This window comes from Schistocerca cancellata, chromosome 5, assembly GCF_023864275.1.
Source record: "Schistocerca cancellata isolate TAMUIC-IGC-003103 chromosome 5, iqSchCanc2.1, whole genome shotgun sequence".
In the NCBI taxonomy this organism is placed as follows: domain Eukaryota; kingdom Metazoa; phylum Arthropoda; class Insecta; order Orthoptera; family Acrididae; genus Schistocerca; species Schistocerca cancellata.
The window spans coordinates 150,737,913-150,757,121 of NC_064630.1; the positions used below are offsets into that span (position 1 = coordinate 150,737,913).

At 41.9% G+C, this 19,209-nt stretch overlaps 1 protein-coding gene across 6 annotated transcripts in view; it reads left to right on the top strand.

The window, feature by feature from the left end:
- Positions 1 to 19,209, top strand: part of LOC126189004 (cellular tumor antigen p53-like) — a 174,897-nt gene that overhangs the window by 96,512 nt on the left and 59,176 nt on the right. For all 6 annotated transcript variants that reach the window (XM_049930810.1, XM_049930812.1, XM_049930813.1 and 3 more), the window contains one exon: positions 4,270 to 4,456. In XM_049930810.1, the coding sequence (XP_049786767.1) occupies positions 4,270 to 4,456 (187 nt within the window). The remainder of the gene's footprint in view (positions 1 to 4,269; positions 4,457 to 19,209) is intronic.

Consider the following 19,209-nt stretch of genomic DNA (forward strand, 5'->3'; position numbering starts at 1 on the left):
GTAAATACAAATTCCGTATTGTTCATCTTCGAATGTAGCAGAATTTCAATGTACTACGAAAATCCGACTGGCAAGACTGGGATGTTTGTCAATATGGCCAACTCTACGTTCTGAATTTTTTCCTACCTGTGAGAAGAGATGGTTGCTAATAGGAACCTGATGAAATGTGAATCACATGCAGTATTCTCTTCACCATAAGAATAATACGAATATAAACATTTTGCCATGTATTCTTTCGTGTTTGCTGCTATCTGATTTAAATCCTGTCTGCGTAATAAACTACGAAACTAGAGTGAGACAACAGCAAACGCGGAAGAATATACGTATCGTGTCATGCTTATATTCGTATTATTCTTATGCCTAATAGTGATACAGTCAGAAATGAAGCACGGCAACTGACTAGATTTTTAAATCTAAGATGACTAATTTCTGTGCAGAATTTGATGTACTAAAGAAGCGGCCACAAAGATTTTCAAACGCAGAAAAATTTTCGCCTAACTCTCGTTCAGAACATGTTCTAACTTATGCAGTCTACTATTTTTGGTTCTTGTTGATCATTATCAAAGAAAGCAGCACTGTAAGTAACAACAAATAGCAGTCTCTTGCCATTGTTTCGCTAATGAGACGATTCCTCACTTCTTCTTCTTCTTCTTCTTCTTCTTCTTCTTCTTCTTCTTCTTCTTAATTGTAAGCGCGGTAGCGCGCACAAAAGGAAGCCATGCCACGAGCGGCGACAGGCCGTAAACATGCACTATCAGAATGCGACAAACAATGCATGACACAGTACAGTAATGCATTTTCAGCTTAGAGTGACGTAAGCACCTACAACAAAGAAATCGACAATTATCAGATCAAAGCAATATAAGCAATCGATTCAAACCAGACGAAGCGCGTGAAAAAGGAAGGGTACCGGTATAAATACGGACGGAGCGCCTGACGCATAGCAATGGCAACCTGGTAAAGCTTAACTGCTAAGCTTACGACTCGAACCAAACTACTGTGGCTGTATCGTCATTCATTCGACCTAAATTGTGTCTCATATTACAATGGACCAACTTTGTTTCGATTTGGAGGTGCGGCCTAAAACTTTCCTCTCCCCTTGAATTTCGAGTCTCAAATTTCAGGTGCGGCTTAGATTCGGGAATTTTTTTTTTCCTTGATTTCGAGTCTCATTTTTCAGGTGCGGCTTAGATTCGAGTGCGGCTTAGATTCGAGTAAATACGGTATTTTACCCAAGAGGACGCCATCATCATTTAACCATACAGTAAAGCTGCATGCCCTCGGGAAAAATTACGGCCGTAGTTTCCCCTTGCTTTCAGCTGTTCGCAGTACCAGCACAGCAAGGCAGTTTTGGTTAGTGTTACAAGGCCAGATCAGTCAGTCATCCAGACTGTTGCCCTTGCAACTACTGAAAAGGCTGCTGCCCCTCTTCAGGAACCACACGTTTGTCTGGCCTCTCAGCAGATACCCCTTCATTGTGGTTGCACCTACAGTACAGCGGTCTGTATCGCTGAGGCACTCAAGCCTCCCCAAAACGGCAAGGTCCATGGTTCATAGCCAAATACAAACATCTCACAATTGCTTAGGACAAGCATATGTTCTGTGATCTTAGCATACAAACCAGAAAGATACAATAACAATGTATATGCACACAATACGCTTCAGCAATGCTTGGGGAACAGCTGTAGAAAATATACACATTCTGCAGGTCAGTAATTTACATTTAAAAATAATTGTTGAGCATTTCCATAAAAGATGGTCCACATGAAGAAATCCTCATAAGAGCAATAGAATCTGAGGCTAAGACAATAGTTTCAGCTGTACAAGGGTTAGAGGCAAATCCAGTTATGATGGCATCCCATACCAGTGTGCATTCTGAAGTAAGAGAAAGAGCTGTGTGGTTTTCATATACAGTCTTAGCATATACATAGTCTCAACAGCATACTAAGTGTGAGCACAACAGTGCTGTGAGATGGTGGCACCTGATGTACATTCTTAAGCTTTACCAGCAAATCAGCTGTTTGTGTTGCTCTCAAGTGTCCAGCTTAGTGCAGTCATCAACAAAATGCAATAGTTCGATGTGTACATTGCTGTCATTTTCAGCTGATGCCTGCAGAATGAGTACCTGTGCTACATCAGACCTCCTTTATACTCTTATTACCGTCCACCCCTTCACCGGCTATGTGGCTGCACGCAGTGTCGGATGTAGTATTAGAGGGGGGGTCGTGATTGCCACATACTGGGCACAATCTCAAATGTCTCATTGCATTTGTCACCCCAGTCAGGTGCGAGTCACTCTCGGCTGACATTGTGACTTCAGTTTGCCGAGAGCTGGGTCTCACATCTTATGTGAGTGAAACCACTGTCCCTAGTGATCTGCCCCTCATATGTTGACCGCCTCTTTCAAGATAAAATGCCAAAATGATGAGGTTTGTCTTAGCACTTGAGTTTGTTCATGTTTTATGGAGACCCAGTAGTTATGCAGTGTTCTCCTACAACAGAATTTTTGCGTTGGTCGAGTTCAGTGTGACTCCTACACTCCCGGGACCATTCTTTGACTGTTTGCAAAGTCTACTTGATGTACATCTTATTGCATTCATATGAAATGTGATAGACACTCGGTTTAAGCTACCTTCAGTCATTGTTCACCTTAGCTAATATTGCGTGTTTTTGGAGGTGGATATTGTTACTCAAATTGTTGTTTTGGAGGTGGATAGGAAACGCATTAAATGTTACCCCAAGCTAGGATTCTGCATTTTATTTGCAAAGGGGAAACAGTAAAGGTTTTAAAGCACTCATCACCTGAAGTATATCAGCAACCAGTTAACAACAGACACCTGGCAGTGTAGCTGACACATATGAGGACCAAATTGTGTGCAGTATTGTTTCGTCTTGATACAGAATCCTTGCTGACAAGCTTTTACTTAAAAGGCAAGCCATCCCTGTTGAGCAGTATTGGGAAACTAGGGAGAAACTGTGGAGGGCAATTCAGAATGAGAAGTGTGTGTGTGTGTGTGTGTGTGTGTGTGTGTGTGTGTGTGTGTGTGTGTGTGTGTGCAGCATTATTTCAAACTGGAGGTATTCATCTACTTCTGCTCAGCTGTATCTACTGCTATCTACTTCTGCTCAGCTGTATCTACTACTTAATACCTGGTGCTTTCAGTAGCTGCCTTGAGTTGCCCACACCTTGAGCAGAACAACCATTTTAACAGCTGTGATGCTGCATCAGCAGTGGTAAACATAGTTTTCTATGTTTGGTGGAGTGACAATAAAAGTACAGTTGTGACGGTAAAGAAAACAATGTAGTTCTCAGACAATTCCACTAATATTAATTACTAATGAATTTCTTTTAATGTACTCATAGATGAAATTGTTTCTGGGCATGACTTAGAATTCTTGTACCTGGTCTTGTTTTGTAGTCCGATTTCTCACAAGGCAGATAAAACCCTTCCTTGATTAGTCTGGTGTGCTGTAACAGTCACTGCATACTCCCTGTGAGCAATAGGTGTGTTTTATAGTAATGTAATACACAAACCATGTAGCTTTCATATTTGTGGTCCATTAAGGAGGTGAATGTGGTAGTCAGCCAACAGTGTACCGAGCCAGGTATGGAGAGCCATGTAGAAATTTGTGTGTTTGTCCAATATTGTTAGAGTATTATTGCAAATGATGGTAAATATATGTTCTCCCTTGTAAGACCAGCTCAGAAATGCTTATTCCCTTATGTTAGATGGCCATTTGCATCCTGCAATAACACGTTTAGTAACAAGCGGCTGTCTTCAAATGCAGCAGTATCGTATTTTACACTGTTAATGTGCTTGAGGAAAACTGTGCAGTTGAAGTTAAGTAAATGACAATGCAGCACTATATTAGCATTGTTTGAATATGTGTACATACATGTTGATAACTCTCTCTCTCTCTCTCTCTCTCTCTCTCTCTCTCTCTCTCTCTCTCTCTCTCTCTCCCTCCCTCCCTCCCTCCCCCCTCTCCCTCCCTCCCTCTCTGTGGTTTTGTGTGTGTGTGGGGAGGAGGGGGAGGGCCATACGCACATGATGTTAGTACTTTTACATTAGAGTCGCCATGTCTGTGCAGTATAGTATTATTCTCACTTGTTGTATTTGATTATTCTTTTAACTTTTTTACTTTTCATGTAATATAATTTTGTGATGTTACAGTTCTCCTTTGAAATGAACAGTAAATAAATAAATAATTTATATGACACACATACTTTCACTTGTTTCTAATATAGACTCTAATACTTTTTCACAGTTCTCAACAGACTTGAACAAGATTTTTGTTAATATCAACAAAAACATACCAGTGCAATTTCGACTGATTCCTTACAGTTCGGGCCTGTACATACGTGCTCTCGCAGTGTATGTAAGCTCCAGTGATCAGCAAGAGCCAGTGATAAGATGCATAACTCACGTAGCAGAAGATGAAAAGGATGGAAAAGGTAATAAATATTACAAGCAGCTTCTTAATACTAGTGTAACTAGTAAGCTATTTATAACCCTTTTTCACGAGTGAGGTTCGCGTTTTAGTGTTGATGATTTGTGCACAGTTTCACACAGTCCAGTAGGCTTTACTTCTGTACGGTATGGTTGAAATAATTTGTTAGTGGACATATCACATCTTGGAAATGCATCTCTGTAGTTGGAGCTTGCAGCACTATGTGCGAGCTGCCTGGCAGTATGCCAGTATGCCGTTTGGCACACTGAAAATGAACATTCTTTTACAGCAGAAATGCTGGGTGCTTATCCCGCAGGTAGCATACTCACAGTTTGACTGAGCCTTAATCGATGGGCAGCTGAATGCTGTTGTGCTAACATGGGAGCAGCATGTAATAGAAGACAGCATCCAAGTAATTTGAAAAACGGATTAACTGACCAGTTGCTCTGTCAGGCAACACTCGTTAGGGAACGGCCACCAGGCGGCGATAGCATCACACCCTCACCTGTACACCAATGACTAGATGGCACATTATTCGCTTAAATATGGGCAACCTTGGCAGAGTACAAGCAGTCCCCAGTCGCCTTCCATTGTCTGGTATCTGTGACAGCTGTTTCTGAGGTAGCGTCACTAGTGAATAGAGTCACCATGTCTGTGAGTACAGCATTTGTGGAATGTATTCGTTATGTGTAAGAACTAGTAATGAACCCTAAGCACTGGATCCTGTCTAAATTTTATCAGTCTTAGATGTTGATATAATGTGGCATCCACGCTTCTTGCACAGGAACGATATGTTCTCATTGTTAAATGAAATCATTGCTGACATTTGACTGTTAGTACATTTTGGCTTTAAAGCAATTTTAAAGTACAATAGAAAAACTGAAAACAATAAATTGTATGGAGTACAAAGAGAAATGTAAGGAACATTACTTTATTTCTATCAGTCCAATTGAAAATGGCTCTACATCTAAAACTGTGAAAGTGAAATAAAGAAATAACAAAAACTTATAGAGTGACTTGGCAGCAATGATATAATTTAAAAAGTACATTATGATTGAGGTCTCCAACCATGAAAAAATAATCGGATGATAGTAGTCTGGACAGAGCGGTCAGCAATAGCGGTCATGTGTGTGAGAGATGTGCCTTCTTGTGTGAATGAGTGTGTGTGTTTTCCTTTCTTTTCTGAAGAAGACTTTGGCCAAAAGCACAGTGTGTAAAGTCTTTCCTTTGTGCCTGTCTGCAACTCAATGTGTCATCTTTGCTGTGAGTAGCAGTCTGTCCTTTCCATAACATAAATATTTGCTAGTGAGATAGGATTATTTTGTGTACTATTTTTGACAAAGCAAGCAATAGGTAGTAGGTTGATGAGTAAGCAGTATTTCAGTTTGTACGTATGCATGAAATGCGTGGAGGTATTGCACTTAACACTGAATTGCAGCTCCAGCTTTCTTTAGCATTATTTCAAAACTTTGCACAAATGTCAGTTGATGGCTCCTTTTTGGTGGCTTCTTGAGAGGAAAAACAAAAGCAAAACATTAATTACCAGTGATCAGCATAAGTAGTTTGGATGGAAAATAGCAGATGAATACTCTGTGTTGAAGCAGAAAAGAAGTGAGCTTCCCTGGATGCTTTGCTATAAGTCCAACAAACAGCTGAACACCAGCAAATGCATACCGAAAATGACTGAATGTTGTTTGCTCGCTCTCACCCACTGTTTACACCAGAGACAATTCTCATTTCCTGGTGTTCACTCCAGTGTGAGCGATTCGTTAGTGCTCTCTGACATTCTTTTCTATTACTTGGTGCCTGTTCCACAAGCATCTACATGGCAGTGAATGGAAGAGAACATGCCAGAACGAGCATCGCATTCTGCAAACTTGCAAATATTGGTATTACGTGTTCACTATTAAAGTGTTTCGTGCTGTGAAATGGCTAAGCACTAAATGGAAAACATTATACACACTACCCAGCTACCATTTACACATGATGGTATGCAACTTGTGCTGATTTTTGTTTGCTCAGTGTTAATCTGGCTTAAAATATCCTTGCAGTAGAGGACACATTCTCAGGATTTAAAGACTGAAATGTAATGCAGAATGGTCTTTTGAATGTGATCAGGGAACTGCTGATCAAAGTGTCTCAAACATTTGCAGGTTACTCCTAAAAGATCTTATTTTGCTGTAAATGGTTGAAGAATGCATGCTGTTTATGATGCTCCATGTTTATTGAAAAGAAGTTGGAACAATCTATTTATGGCAACTCTGCTTTCAACAATGCTGTTGTTTCGCATGGAGATCTCAGAAAAACGTACAGCATTGATAAAAAGAACATAAAATGCAGAATGTTGTTAAAAATCACTGATAGTCACATGTAACCAGATTCATACCAGAAAATGAATGTGAAAATGGCATTTCAGTTCCTCAGCCACACTGTTGATCCAGCTGTCAGAACTTATATAGAAACTGAACAATTGCAGAGTTAGCCGGCCGTGGTGGTCGAGCTGTTATAGGCGCTTCAGTCTGGAACCGTGAGACTGCTACGGTCGCAGGTTCGAATCCTGCCTTGGGCATGGATTTGTGTGACATCCTTAGGTTAGTTAGGTTTAAGTAGTTCTAAGTCCTAGGGGACCTCAGATGTTAAGTCCCGTAGTGCTGAGAGCCATTTGAATTGCAGAGTTATACAGCAGAGAACATAGCTACTTTTATGAAGCTTAAGAACAATTTGTTGTATGTTTTGAATAGCAGTCTTTTCCTCCAATCCACATAGGCATGTGTTATCAGATCTCACAGCATGGGGGACAATGAGTGTGTAAACTTTGTGACTGCACAAATCCAACAGTTTATCAGAAAGGTGTTACTGCAATACAGTCTGCTTTCAAACAAATATTCACAAGAAACATTTATAAGTATTACTTTCCATCAATTTCATTTATTTATTCTGCATATAATTGTGAGAATTGTCCCTACAGTAGAAATAAACTTTGTAGAATTATGGGAGCTAATCAGAGTTCAGCAATTGAAAACTTGGGAAGAATTCCTCTTGAGAAACTAAGGCTGAGCTTCAGCTACAGCTAGCAATGGGACGAACACATTTGACACAGGGTGAACTTCTGTTAATAGACAACAAAGCTCACAACACTTCACTGAAGAAAACAACATTGTCACCAATTCTGTGGCACAGACAGGTCAACCAGCATTGAGAATTGCCTGCGATATCTGTTGTCCATCGGAAAAACTATTTGCATGGTAGCTTGTTCTTCCATAAGGATGGGCAATCAGTCACAACGTAAATACATGTGCCTGTCAGTTTCATAGTGGTCACATTTTCTACTTTCAGTAGTTGAAAATGTTATTTCCTCCCCTTTATGTAGAAATGTCTGTGTTTCAGAGACAGTGTTAATGTGTAAGTTTCTTATTCCTGATTATTTCTTCTTTACTAAATTGCATCAAAAACTAATATGCTTCTAATTTTGCGGTACACATTCCAAGAGAGCCGATTTTGCTTGAGCCCCTAATAGGCCAGGAATTTTTTAGTTTCATACCATCTTCAGTCACAATATTCTCTCTCTCTCTCTCTCTCTCTCTCTCTCTCTCTCTCTCTCTCTCTCTCTCTTCCAATGAGTTTAAAGCTAGATCTCCAGTCCACCATTTCCTCACCTCATACAACAGTTGCAGTCATTTCTACACAGTAGGCTATTTCATTTCATTCGTTTTGACAAACGAATATCAATCTTATAATATTGCTTCCTAAATTACTCCAATGTATAAATTGTATACTTATCAATAAAAGTAGAAAATTGTGATGAATAATGCTAATAAGCATGCCAAACCGTGCAGTATATGCAACAATGGAAAATTAATTTCTAAAAATTTTCAATTACGACTGCTTTGAATTATTCATCTGTTTATGTAAACAATAATGTAATCTCCTTTGCTGAATGGTGTGGCTGAATGTTGTGAAATGCACTCTTCAAAATAACAACTGTTTATTACGAGGACCGAACTTTTGAGAATAATGTCTACAGAACTTGAGAACAGCAATTTCGTGAGGACCAGGGAAGATTAATGATGACACAGGCCCACGAGGCTGGGAACTCATAGGCAGCAGTTGCTGTGACGACACTGTCCTACGAGGCTGGGACCAAGTAGACAGTCAACTGGTGAACAAGAAGATGCTGTACTGGCAGGGTCCCATGAGACTATGATCTTCTGGGCAGTCACAACAAATACTGTAAAGTAGTGTCCTCAGAGCAGCTGGTGGAAACACAGTGGTGGCCGTGGCTCATGGCGAGGGCGGCACCTTGGCAGGGGGCGGGAGTAGCAACAGTAGATGGGGTCCGTAGCGGAGACTTGAGGCAGCTGTTTGTTGATCGCTCAGAGCTCAGGATATAATTCATCCTCAAGGGGCAGAGTGCCGACCTAAGTACGTGCCTGTGGGAGGATAGATGTGCAGTATCACATGATCAGGTGAACGTAAATTACTGCCTGCGACTGCAGCATTGTGTGCTGTCACTTTCGTGCCACTTATTAGCGAGCTTGGTACTCCTGAATATTGTGGCAGCTGCTGCTGTCTTGACTGTACACAGTACCTTGCCTCTCCTGCTTACAAACAACCTCCTGGGTGAGGCAGGGGATGTACCTGGCCTGCCAAACATACACATAAATGTGGGGGGCAGCCCTGCATACACCACAAATTAATATGTTTTTTTGAATAATGGAGAACAGTCATAAACATGTTATATTGTGGGAATGAAAGTGCAAATGTGGAAGTTTCTTGCCAATGCAGAATATTAACATTTCGTGACCAAATGAAGGTAGCTATTAAAAATACTTTATTTTGTTATCTCGTCTAGGACATTTTTCGTAAAAAGCTAATAGCTATGTCATTCATTTATCGCTATATGATAAACAGAAACAGATATAGTGCCCCCCCCCCTCTACCCCACAGAAAAAATAACATCAGTATAATTCTTGAAAATGGAGTAGTAGTTCCAAAAACACATTAGACTAAAACACGAAAATAAAAAGAAGTAACTGAAGACTGCATATTGTTGACAAAAATCTGATAAAACGGTGCATCTTGTGTTGATTACTACTAAAAGTTAAAACTGAATACATGTACTTGTGAGATGTTCCTAATTAAACATCTACTTAATAATATGTAGCCTTCCCTTTTGTCCTGATAACGGTATTGATGTACTGTGGAATGGACCCTATGAGAAACCAAACATGTTGGAGAGTCATCTGATCTGCGACCATGTGACTACCACTGACACCTAGCAAAGGTCAGTTGGATTAGTGTCCAAGAAGTGATTGTCTTGCTCAGTGGTATCCCAAATGTGCTTGGTAGGACTGAGGTCAGATGACCTCAGATAATTCTCACAGAATTTGGAAGCAATGAAGTGGCACATTGTCTCGCCAAAAGGTGGAGTGCTGTTGGCGAATGAACAGATACGCAGGAAGTTCCCGTATAATTCACTATTTAGGGACGGTGTCAAACACATTAGGTGCCCCATGTCATCCCATGTAAATATCCCCTACATGAAAGTATGTCTTTACCCGCGTGTAGTTCAGTGTCTAACTAGTGTCACACAACAAAACTAGGTTCAGTTTTCAGTCACTCCAGTCTGTCACTTGTCAGTACTTTCACATCTGACAGTGATTTGACTTGTTAAAATGCCAAGTTGCACCATGGTTTGGAGCCCATGCTAAACTTTAGGTTTCCTTATATCAGTTGTTAACCAGTTCAAAGGCCGTGCATACCACCTCCATCAGAACCATGCCTAGTAGTACACAGTGGTGCTTAACCCAACCTTTGGATTGAAAACAGCTTTACTTTGCCTTCAATCTGAACAATGCAATGTTGGCATGCAAGATGCATTGCTTTACATTGTTTTTGACATACTTGTACCCTGTCCTTAGCCTTCACTAAAATTCATCACTCCTGGCAGCCTCTTCCTATAACTTGAGCAAGTTTTTTGGGGAAGTGGCATCTATACCTCACGGTTAGTAGGTTGTTCCAGACAAACGGATGCTCATTACTTTACAACTAGAGTTCAGAGAATCACAGGGACAGTATTAGATCTTCGTAGATTGTTCTCAGGTGAAAAGGCTCTTTCAGACCATGATGAACAGACAGTCAAGGTGTTGTAAACAAAAGATTTAGAGGCAAATCTCTTTGCAATGCAAATATGTCAATCTTGAAGCTCTAACTTGGCAAGATGTCTACATGTGGAAGACCTGAACAACAAATATAATACATTTCAAACCTTTATCACTTTCTTTAAAAGGTTCTTCCAATTAAAAATGCAGGCACATATGTACTACTAATGAGCAACTGATTTGGATAACTAAGAGCATTAGAATATTGGCAAGTCTTAAACACAGTCAAGTCCAAAAGCAGGGTCATCTATGAAATACAACACTCAGTTTATTACTGACACCTGTGTACAGACAGAACAGAACTGAACTCCTTTGCAGAACTGAACTCCTTGTGGGAAGTGCTTTTATTTATACAAATAGAGAATATTCCTGAATATACAAACATAAGAAATTTTGAGAACCTTCCAGAAGTGATAAATACTAAGTAACAAAAAAAAAAAATTGCTGGTGGTCAGGTTTGAATTGGTTGTCCCCAGGATGCCAGGCAGCAACACTGAGCATTATGGCACATTGCATGCACCACAGCTTGCAGCATTAGTCCTTCTCCTGGAGAAACAGCAACCTTCTGTTTCAAACATTCTCATTGGAGCTGGCTACTGCACTCCGGATCTAGATTGTGTCACTGCGTGGCAGCACAACAGATCCTTGCGTTCTGGTCATGTTGTCATATCTTCGGGCAGGTCTTAAATTTCTTTAAACCAGAAGTACCCATTGCTGATCTGCACCCCAGGACTATAGTAGTGCCAGCTTCTTACTAAAGCATTCAATTGTGGGTGGTAGATGGTGCCATCATGTGAATGATGAATGATATTAATCCTGACTGGAAAAAAATTCCACAATCAGAGATCATCACATGTGCTTCAAAATTATATCTTCTACAAGGAACTTTGAAATTTCCAGAGTTTTGGCAGTTGGCTCAGCTGAGGTGGCAGTGTAGTGGACGAGATAGTTACTGCACACTATTATCTGTTGATTTCTGTTTGTTGGTTTCTAGAACTTCCCCAGAGGTAGATTGCAGTTCGGTTCATCTCCAACTCTAATAATGTTGGGTATCAATGGAAAAAGTTCAAGAGCATTGTACACTAAGCTTTGGACAGGTAAATGCTGAGCAAAGTTGTCAGGTTTGAAAAAGACCCACCATCGTTCAACAGCCCTGTTAGAAAGCTGTTACAAAAGCAAACAGTGTCTCACTGTGAATTTAAACATAGTCAAAGCCTCACAGACAAACAAAAATCAAACAAAGCCAAAATTAGTGTAAGAAGAGCAATGCTTGAAGTGTTCAACGATTGTGAAAGTAAAATTCTGTCCACCATCTTGACAGACGTCTTTCACCTTATGTTAAATCAGTAAATGGATCAAAACCACCTGTCCAGACACTCCGTGAACATAATGGCATTGAAACAGAGGATAGTGGCATAGAAAAGGCAGAAATACTAAATATCCTTTTCCAAAACTGTTTTACAGAAGAAGACTGCATTGTAGTACCTCCTTTAAATTGCTGCACGAATTACAAAATGGCCAATAGAAAATGGCAGTGCGATAGAAAAGCAACTGAAATCACTCAACAAAGAGAAGGCCACTGGAGCTAATGGGATACCAATAACTATGTAGAGTATGTAAAAAAACTTGCCCCTTTTCTAGCAGCTGTGTACCATAGAACTCCGAAGGAGTGAAGTGTCTGGACATCTCTGGAGGAAAAAGAAGGTTCATCAAACATACGCACAAAATTATAGGCCTAAATCTCTGATTTGTCTGTTGTAGAATTTTGGAACATGTTTTAAGAAAACATAGTATGACATTTTTAAAGACTAAACATTTCCTCTGTAGGAATCAAAATGAGTTCCAGATGACGACTGTGTGAAACTCTGCTTGCTCTGTTCATACAGGAGACCCAGAAATTGGTAGATATCAGTGCCCAGGTAGATGCCGTGTTGCTTGACTTCCATAAGGCATTTGATGCAGTTCCACATTGCTGCCTCATGAGCAAAATATGAATGTACGAAATATCAGACCGACTAACTGATTGGATTGAAATTTTTTTAGCAAATAGAACAGTGGAGAGAAGTCTTCAGGCATAAAAGTAGTTTTGGCTGTACCCCAATGGAGTGTTATAGGTGCATTACTTTCCACAATATATGTAAATGACATAGTAGACAAATCAGAAGTTTCATAGGGCTTTTCGTAGATGATACTGTTTTATACAGAGAAGTCACAACACTAGAAAATGGTAGCGAAAAGCAGAAAGATCTGCAGAGGATGAACATGTGGTATAGGGAGAGGCGAGAGGCAATTGACCTTCAACGTAAATAAATGTAACAAATTGTGTACACATAGACAGAAATACCCCTTATTGTATGATTATATGTTTGCAGAACAATCACTGAAAGCAGTTACATAATAAAATATCAAGGAGTATGCATACAGAGTGATTTAAATGGAATGACCACATAAAACTAATTGCAGTAAAGACAGAAGCCACACTGAGATTCATTTGAAAAATCCTCAAGTAATGTAATCAGACAATGAGGGAGGCAGCTTAGAAAACCGTTGTTCGTCCAGTATTTGAATATTGCTCGTCAGTCTGAGATCTGTACTAGATAGGACTGATAAGAGGAAATAGAGTAGATCCAAATAGTGTGGCAGCTGCTGCAAGAGAGGTGTTCTGCATCACAGTGTGATTTACTCTTAAAGTTCTGAGAGATTATGTTCCTGGAATAGTCAGTAAATATGTGGCTTCCTCCTGTGTATATCTCACAAAGCGACCATGAAGGTAAAATTAGTGAGACTCGAGCCCACTTGGAGGCTTACCGGCAATCATTGTTCCTGTGACCCATTTTGCGACTGGACAGGAAAGGTGGGGAGTAACGGTGGTACACAAAGTACCCTCCACCACACACTGCAAGATGTTTTGTGAAATGTAGATGCAGGTGTAGGTGGACTGGCACTACTGCAGGCGGAATTGCTACCAGGAGCCCTGGATAATTGTGGCATTTGCTTCTGTGGGTGCCATTCCTTACAGTGCCTTGCATAGGATTGGTAGACCTCTCATTGATGCCTACATGTGATTCTGTCTTCAGTCTTCACGACTCCTAGATGATTAGACGTGTAAATACCATGAAAATACCTCAGGGCAGCTGGCTGTAGATGAACTGGAATGACGAACAACCATTTCTGGTCCAATAAATCACAGTTCGTCTTATAAAATGTTCTGTTTGTTTGCTGCAGTTCTCCTTTAGTGCAGCAATGACTGGGATTTCATACATGCCACTGTGTTTCACCAAGGAATTCCTTGAAAGACAGTTGGCATTTTCGTGTTTGCATCCACTATTATATAGCACCACAGTGTATTCCTGAAGCTTCAGGGCCCATTTCACCAGTAGACCTGACGCATCCTTAGGCTAGTCAGCCATCATAGAGAATGGTTGTCCATCACAGTAGTGAATGATTTGTCAAACCAATGTGGTCACAACCCTAGGAGGCCTACAGCTCTCTTGAGGATACATGTGTGGTGCACACTGGTCCCCAAGCTATTGCAGCCTTTTCTTCTTTTCCGGGCTGCTTCATCTTCCCCTTCCTTCTCCTTCCATGGCCTTATTCCTTTTCCTTTACCCCTTCCTTTCCCTCTCTTGGTGTTGTTCTTTATGTCGTACCAGCTATCCTCCTGCCTTTGCTTCGTCTTGTGGTTTTTGGTTGGTTTGCTTTTTCTCCTCCTTTTTGGCTTTTCTTTCCCTGGGCCCCCTCAGGGGTTTGACCTCCATCTCTAAATTTGAAATCTGTAGTGTGAGCCAGATTGGGAAGTGTCTTTGGCACTGGTTTCCCTCTGCCCCCAGCCCCATGGCCCTTTCATCTCCTTGCTAGGTCACCAGCTTGATAACCAGTCTGTGTGGTGGGGCTGTTATGAAACACTTGGCTGAGCCCCCTGACACCACAGGGATCACACAACTGGTACCTGAACTGTGAATGCCTTGTGCACGCCTAGGAATGGTCGCCCATATTTTCGAGAGCTCAGAACTCCTGGCAACAACAGTCCTTCCAAGCAGCTGTTTGTGTGGCTGGGTGGCACTCACAAGGTGAGCCCCTGTTCAGAGTGGGTGGTACCAAGGTGGACATTTGGCACACAAAACATGTTAAACTCTCTAGCCGCTGTCTGTAGCTGCGTCTCTTCATAGAAATAATTCTCAGTTCCTGTTTCTGCCTTGGCGGCCTCACCCTCTTTGGCCACCCCCTGGGAGGAGGGCCAGACCCTCCAGCTTGGGGCAAAACCCTTTCCACATGTCCTAGTCTGTACAAGGACTGATAAGGAGACTTTTGGTGCCACCAATCCCATTTTCTTTGTGAAACATATTGAGGACAAGTTCAGTGAAATTGAATTGTTAAGCGAGATGAGATCTGGCTCTCCATATAAAGACAACTTCTCCCAGTCATTTGGCCTCCCTCTGTGCCTGTGATTGTTAAGACACATCCCTGTGACTGTCGCTCCTGCAAGTCACCCAGTTTGATACAGGGTGTAATTTCCATGGGGACCTTCTCCTCCAGTCCATCCGGCATCTCCATAGAGGCTCTAAGGACCATCGTGTAAACACTGACATTTCCATGCTGGTATTTGAGGGAAATACTCTGCCTAAGAAAATCAAGGTAATAGTCTACAGATGCAACATGAAAGCAGACTTTCCCCCTCCCATGCATTGCTTCCATTGACTCGAGTTTGGCCACAGTCCTCGTGATGCAGTGCCACTCCCGTCTGTGGTGACTGTGGCTGCCCTCTTCACTTGGGAGCCCTTGCACCCAACAACTTAACCGTGTAAACCACTGTGGTCTCCATTCTCCCGGATTGTTGGGGTGTCCAGTGTATATGAAGAAAAAAAGAATTCAGAAAATAAAGATCCTCCACCATCTCAGCTACCTTGAGGCCCAGAAGAAATTTGACAGATTTCACCCTGTCGATCTCTCCTTTACCTTTGATGCCGTTACTACTTTCTTTCCTCCCCCTTTCTCCTTACTCTCAGCTTGCCCCCCTTCCCTTTCCCCACCCTCAGTGGCTCCCATCCCTTCCCCCCAAGTAACTGGTCCTCCTCGTCCTCCTCCTCCTCCTCCTCCTCCTCTTCCTCCGCCATGGAAGATCTCCTCTTCTCAGGCTCCTGCTAGGGATGGACTCCCTCTCGGAACACCCCTCCCCAGCTTTCTCAGGATAGGAAGTCTGCAACCTTGGGTCGATGAGGGACCACACTCCGAGGGCCCCAAAGCTTCTCGCTCTCTGACTGATGTCGACATCACTGCCACCTATTCCCTTGCTGACAACACCACCTCCCTTGTTCCGAGGGAGAAGAATAATAAGAAGAAGCAGCAGCATAAGTCAGAGGATGAGGCTACCCCGGCGACTTTTTGTGGGGCTTCGCCCCCTCCTCCTCATCCCGAACCAGACCCAGTTTTTATGGATGTCACCTCATCCTCTTCGGTGACAACCACTGACCTGGTGACATGACCTCCCATCAGCTTCTATATGTCTATCCTGGACTCTAGCCACATGATAATCCAGTGGAACTGCAACAGATATTACCATCACCTACCAGAAATTCAACAATTCGTTTCCTCTTATCCTGCATTCTGTCTTGCTCTTCAGGAAATGTACTTCCATCCACTCTCCATCTTTTTGTGGTTATCGAGCATTCTGTCAGAACTGTGCCAGCCCAGAGATAGCGTTGCTGGCCCTGGCCTGGATCCGTCCACTTTTAGCAGACCTTCTCTCTTCTGTGAGTAACTTTGGAATCGCAGGACCGATGACCTCGCTATTTGGTCTCATAACACCCTTCAGTTAATTAATCAATCAATCAATCAATGTGGCCAGAACTTTTTGATGGGCCAAACAGCTGCAAGGCACTCTTTCTCGGTTGTAGAGAAGTTCATCTCAGACTCGGATGGTATTCTGGAAGTGTGTGTTAACTATTCAGCATCTTCCTGAATTTACACTAAAACAGCATCGATACCACAACTGCCAGCCTCAGTGTGAACTTCTGTCTCTGCATTCTTGCCATATAGTCCTAGTCCTAGAACTGTAGAAAATCTTAGCATCTCCTTAAGGACAAGAAAAGATATTTCCTGCACCTTGTTCCAGGAAAATTTTATGTCTGCCTGCAGTAGGTCTTGCAAGTGATGTGGCAAGTATTCCTGGTAGTACAAGCATATTCCGGGGAAACTTAAATCACGAATGTGCCGAGAAATCAGAAAAATCTGTAACTTCTCTTATCTTCCCCGGACCGGTATGGACTCCATTAACAAGGTGCACCAAGATATTAATTTCTTGCATGACGAAGAGGCACTTTTTCAGATTTAGGCAAAGGCCTGCAGTCCAAACACACTTCAGCGTGTCTTCGGTTGAAACTTCCGGGCTGAGAGGCCGTCGTCGATGTATAAAATTTCCACCTAACGTATCGTCTCCATCAGCAGGAGACATCTTCTGAGGTCATCCGGTTGCTGTAGCTGGACGACCTCAGAAGATGTCTCCCGCAGATGGAGACAAAACGTTAGGTGGAAATTTTATACATCGACCACGGCCTCTCAGCCCGGAAGTTTCAACTGAAGACAACACTGGCTGTGAAAGCCTACATTGTATGAGTAAACTTCAGCATGGTTGTTAGTTTACACGTTCTTCAGGTGTGTCTGAAAAATCAGAGATGTTGCCAGATAGCAAAGACACATTGTCCATATAAGGTGCTGAAGTAGGTTGTCCATCCACAGTGTCGTTCAAGTGTTTTACCACTGACCATTTGGTGTGTCTTTTTTTTGCTCTGGATTTGAAAGCATCCAGAAATTGATACAGAATAGCCAACAATCAACGACATTGGTCCTTTGTCAGGCCAGATCCTAATCACAGTTTGAAAGTAGCTTCTTCCTCTGCATTGTCTGTAGTGATAGTGAAAAATGATTCTTCATGAATGACAGTAAACTGTGCTTCCTGGACTGGTTCTGCTACCTTTATTACATGTACCTCTAGGGATGAGTTGCAGCTGCCCATGACAGTTAGTGATGCAAAGTTCTCCTACACCATCTAAAATGCTTATGATTGTTGCTGCCATGTAGCTCCATTTTGAGAGTCTCAATAGCTTTTTGCAATCAACAAAACAAGCTTCACAGTTCAACTGAGCATCTCGATTGATGACTGGAACTCGTCTCATTGATCAAGACAAAAAAAAAAAACAGCATCTTCAGTGACAAACAACTGCCCAGAACAATCTTTTTTGTGTGTGCTTGTTGGAATAGCTTCACTAATCCGAAGCTCTGGTGTTCCACATCCTATGACTGCTTGTGAAGGCTGCAAGAAGTCCCATCTGAGACTAATGCTATGATTACATTCTGCTAAAACGACAGATTTGTTTATGTCATCAGTTGTTATTCTTACAATGGGTGTTCCTGTCAGGTGGGTAGATTTCCCATTTGCAGCTTTCACCACAATCGCTTTCATATAACAGAATGTAATCTTCATTAGCTGATGATGATAAGCATTTGACATTACAGAAAAGGAAGTCGCCTGAGTGCATCAGCACTTGGATAGGTTGGCACTTGATGATGGCTTCAGTGAGATTTCCTAACATTGTTGTGACTGTTGTCTACGGAGGATTTTCATTTGTGGTGGTCTCATCACCATAGATGGTTACCTTGCTTAGTTATCTTAAATTCAGTGGCTAGGCGAGTGACTGATACCTCTATACAGTGACAGGGAATGGCTATGGTGTGTTGGGGAGCAACCCCATCCAGGGTATGGCAATGAGCTTTGTCCAACAGGTGGACTACAGTCTTCTGCACTTGACTAGAATGAATAGAATTGTTGTGACCGTTGACATCTGATGGTGTAATAGTCGTCACAAGCTCTCCTTTTTCTGCAGTAACATATGTTTTCAGGGCGTCCAAAGTGGAAACACATCAACGTGTCCACTGTCCTCCAAATGTTTTTTCTTCTGTGGGGCACTTTACTTCAAGGAGGAGTTGATTGTTCTTGCACTGGCAAGTGCCGGGTTGTCATTTGATGCTGCAGAATAAGTCCGAGTGCTCGGAGTCCATTCTTTCTGATATGATGGTAGAGATTGGTGCTAAAGACTGACACAGCTTTTTTTAAACATTCTCTATTACCTTCGGAGGTGTGAGGTCATAGTTTGTGGCTGCTAATCTCTTGCTTACTTTATATGACATTTCTGGTTGCCACATAGTGTTGTATATGTCTTCTTTTGCAATGTAGTGTAAGAGAGAGATGAGGTCATGGTGGTCTTCCACAATGGCCATTGGGAGCACATTCAGCAGTCGGCCATGTCTCTTTTGTCTGACTCTTTTCTGTTGCGTTTCCTCGATGTGCTGGCACAATTTGATGAACTCCTATTTTGTTGTGGCATGGTTTACCAGAAGAGCTTGTACATGTCTTCTGTGATTCTTTTCATCAAGTGTGAGATTTTGTCAGATTCTGTTGTATTAAGATTCACATTGTGGTTGAGGGCCAAAACATTCTGTGTGTGAGACTGTGTCATTACCTGTAGACATTTGGTACTGTTCTTCAATCGTTCTTCCACTAAATGCACTTGCAGCTGATTATCACACAGATTTTTTCTGC